The sequence below is a fragment of the Crocuta crocuta genome, unplaced genomic scaffold (assembly GCF_008692635.1).
Source record: "Crocuta crocuta isolate KB4526 unplaced genomic scaffold, BGI_CrCroc_1.0 scaffold113, whole genome shotgun sequence".
NCBI classification, from domain to species: Eukaryota; Metazoa; Chordata; class Mammalia; order Carnivora; family Hyaenidae; genus Crocuta; species Crocuta crocuta.
Window position 1 is genome coordinate 10,999,395 of NW_027530368.1, and position 1,000 is coordinate 11,000,394.

Here is a 1,000-nt window from a genome sequence, read left to right on the forward strand (position 1 = left end):
GGGGCAGAGTGTGGGTGCACTCCAGTGGGCAGACACATGCCAGTTAGTGACTCCAGTGTCCAGAAAGAATAAATAAAACTGTACGGTTCAAACAGCGAGTCCTAGCAAAGAGCCTCCGAAGGCTGCAAGTGCATAATAACTGCCCAGAAACACTGGAGGAGAGTGACTTAGGAGTTCGTTAAGGGATGAGGAGGAGAGCACGCAGCTCTCTCCGTATAGAACTTGTGGGCCAAGCCAAAGCACCTGTCCCCTCATCCGAGGGGTGGGCGGGTCTGCACATCCCCCAAACAAGTGGCAGAAAGATGAGGGCAGCAGTGCAGGCAAAGGGCATCTTTTAGGGGCATGAAAAGTCAGGTCTGCAGAAGCCGAGGCAAAGGCGGGCGGTGCAGCAGCAGCAACAGGACGGGGACCACGGAGGGCGCAGGTAGTTGCGTTTCATCTCCTCTTCCTCCCACTCCTGGGCTCACAAGACCTGGAACCGCCATGAGGCTTGGTCCTTATAGTCCAGACAGTCGGGCGAATTGAAGTTGAGTTTCCAAGCCGAGGAAGCAGCGGCGGCGCCAGGCTCCTTGTAATCCAAGCAGTCGCCAGAGTTGAAGGCGAGCCCTGAGCCGCCGTAGCCCTGGTGGTGGTGGTGGTGGTGGTGGTGGTGATGGTGGCCTGAGGACTGGCTCAACGGGTGGTGCGCGTGCGGATGGTGGTGGTGGTGGCCGGCCATGGAGGAGGGTGCCATAGGGCTGAGCTGGTGCGGGTGGTGGTGCGAGTGCATGGGCGCGAGATACGAGCTGCAGTCCACGCCGCCAAAGTAGGAAGAGGAGGGCGCGGGGTAGCCCTGCCCGTAGCTGCCGCCCTGCCCGTAGGACATGGGGTAAGAGGCTGCGGCCGAGGCGGCGCCTGCAGCTACCGAGCGCTGCATGCACGACGCGTTGCTAGGCGCGGCCAAGGGCTCGGGCACTGACACCGACGCGGGCGCGGAGCCCGGCGAGATGGAGGCCGGACT

At 61.9% G+C, this 1,000-nt stretch overlaps 1 protein-coding gene across 2 annotated transcripts in view; it reads right to left on the bottom strand.

Annotated features, from left to right (window-relative positions):
* Positions 1-6: 6 nt before the first annotated feature.
* Positions 7-1,000, bottom strand: part of OTX1 (orthodenticle homeobox 1) — a 3,932-nt gene continuing 2,938 nt past the window's right edge. The window contains exons 4-5 of one of the 2 annotated variants that reach the window (XM_077766207.1): positions 960-1,000; positions 7-929 (exon numbers count right to left, since the gene is read on the bottom strand). The exon at positions 960-1,000 is cut by the window's right edge and continues 7 nt beyond it. In XM_077766207.1, the coding sequence (XP_077622333.1) occupies positions 464-929; positions 960-1,000 (507 nt within the window). In that variant the 3' untranslated portion in view covers positions 7-463. The other variant, XM_077766206.1, reaches the window with a different exon arrangement.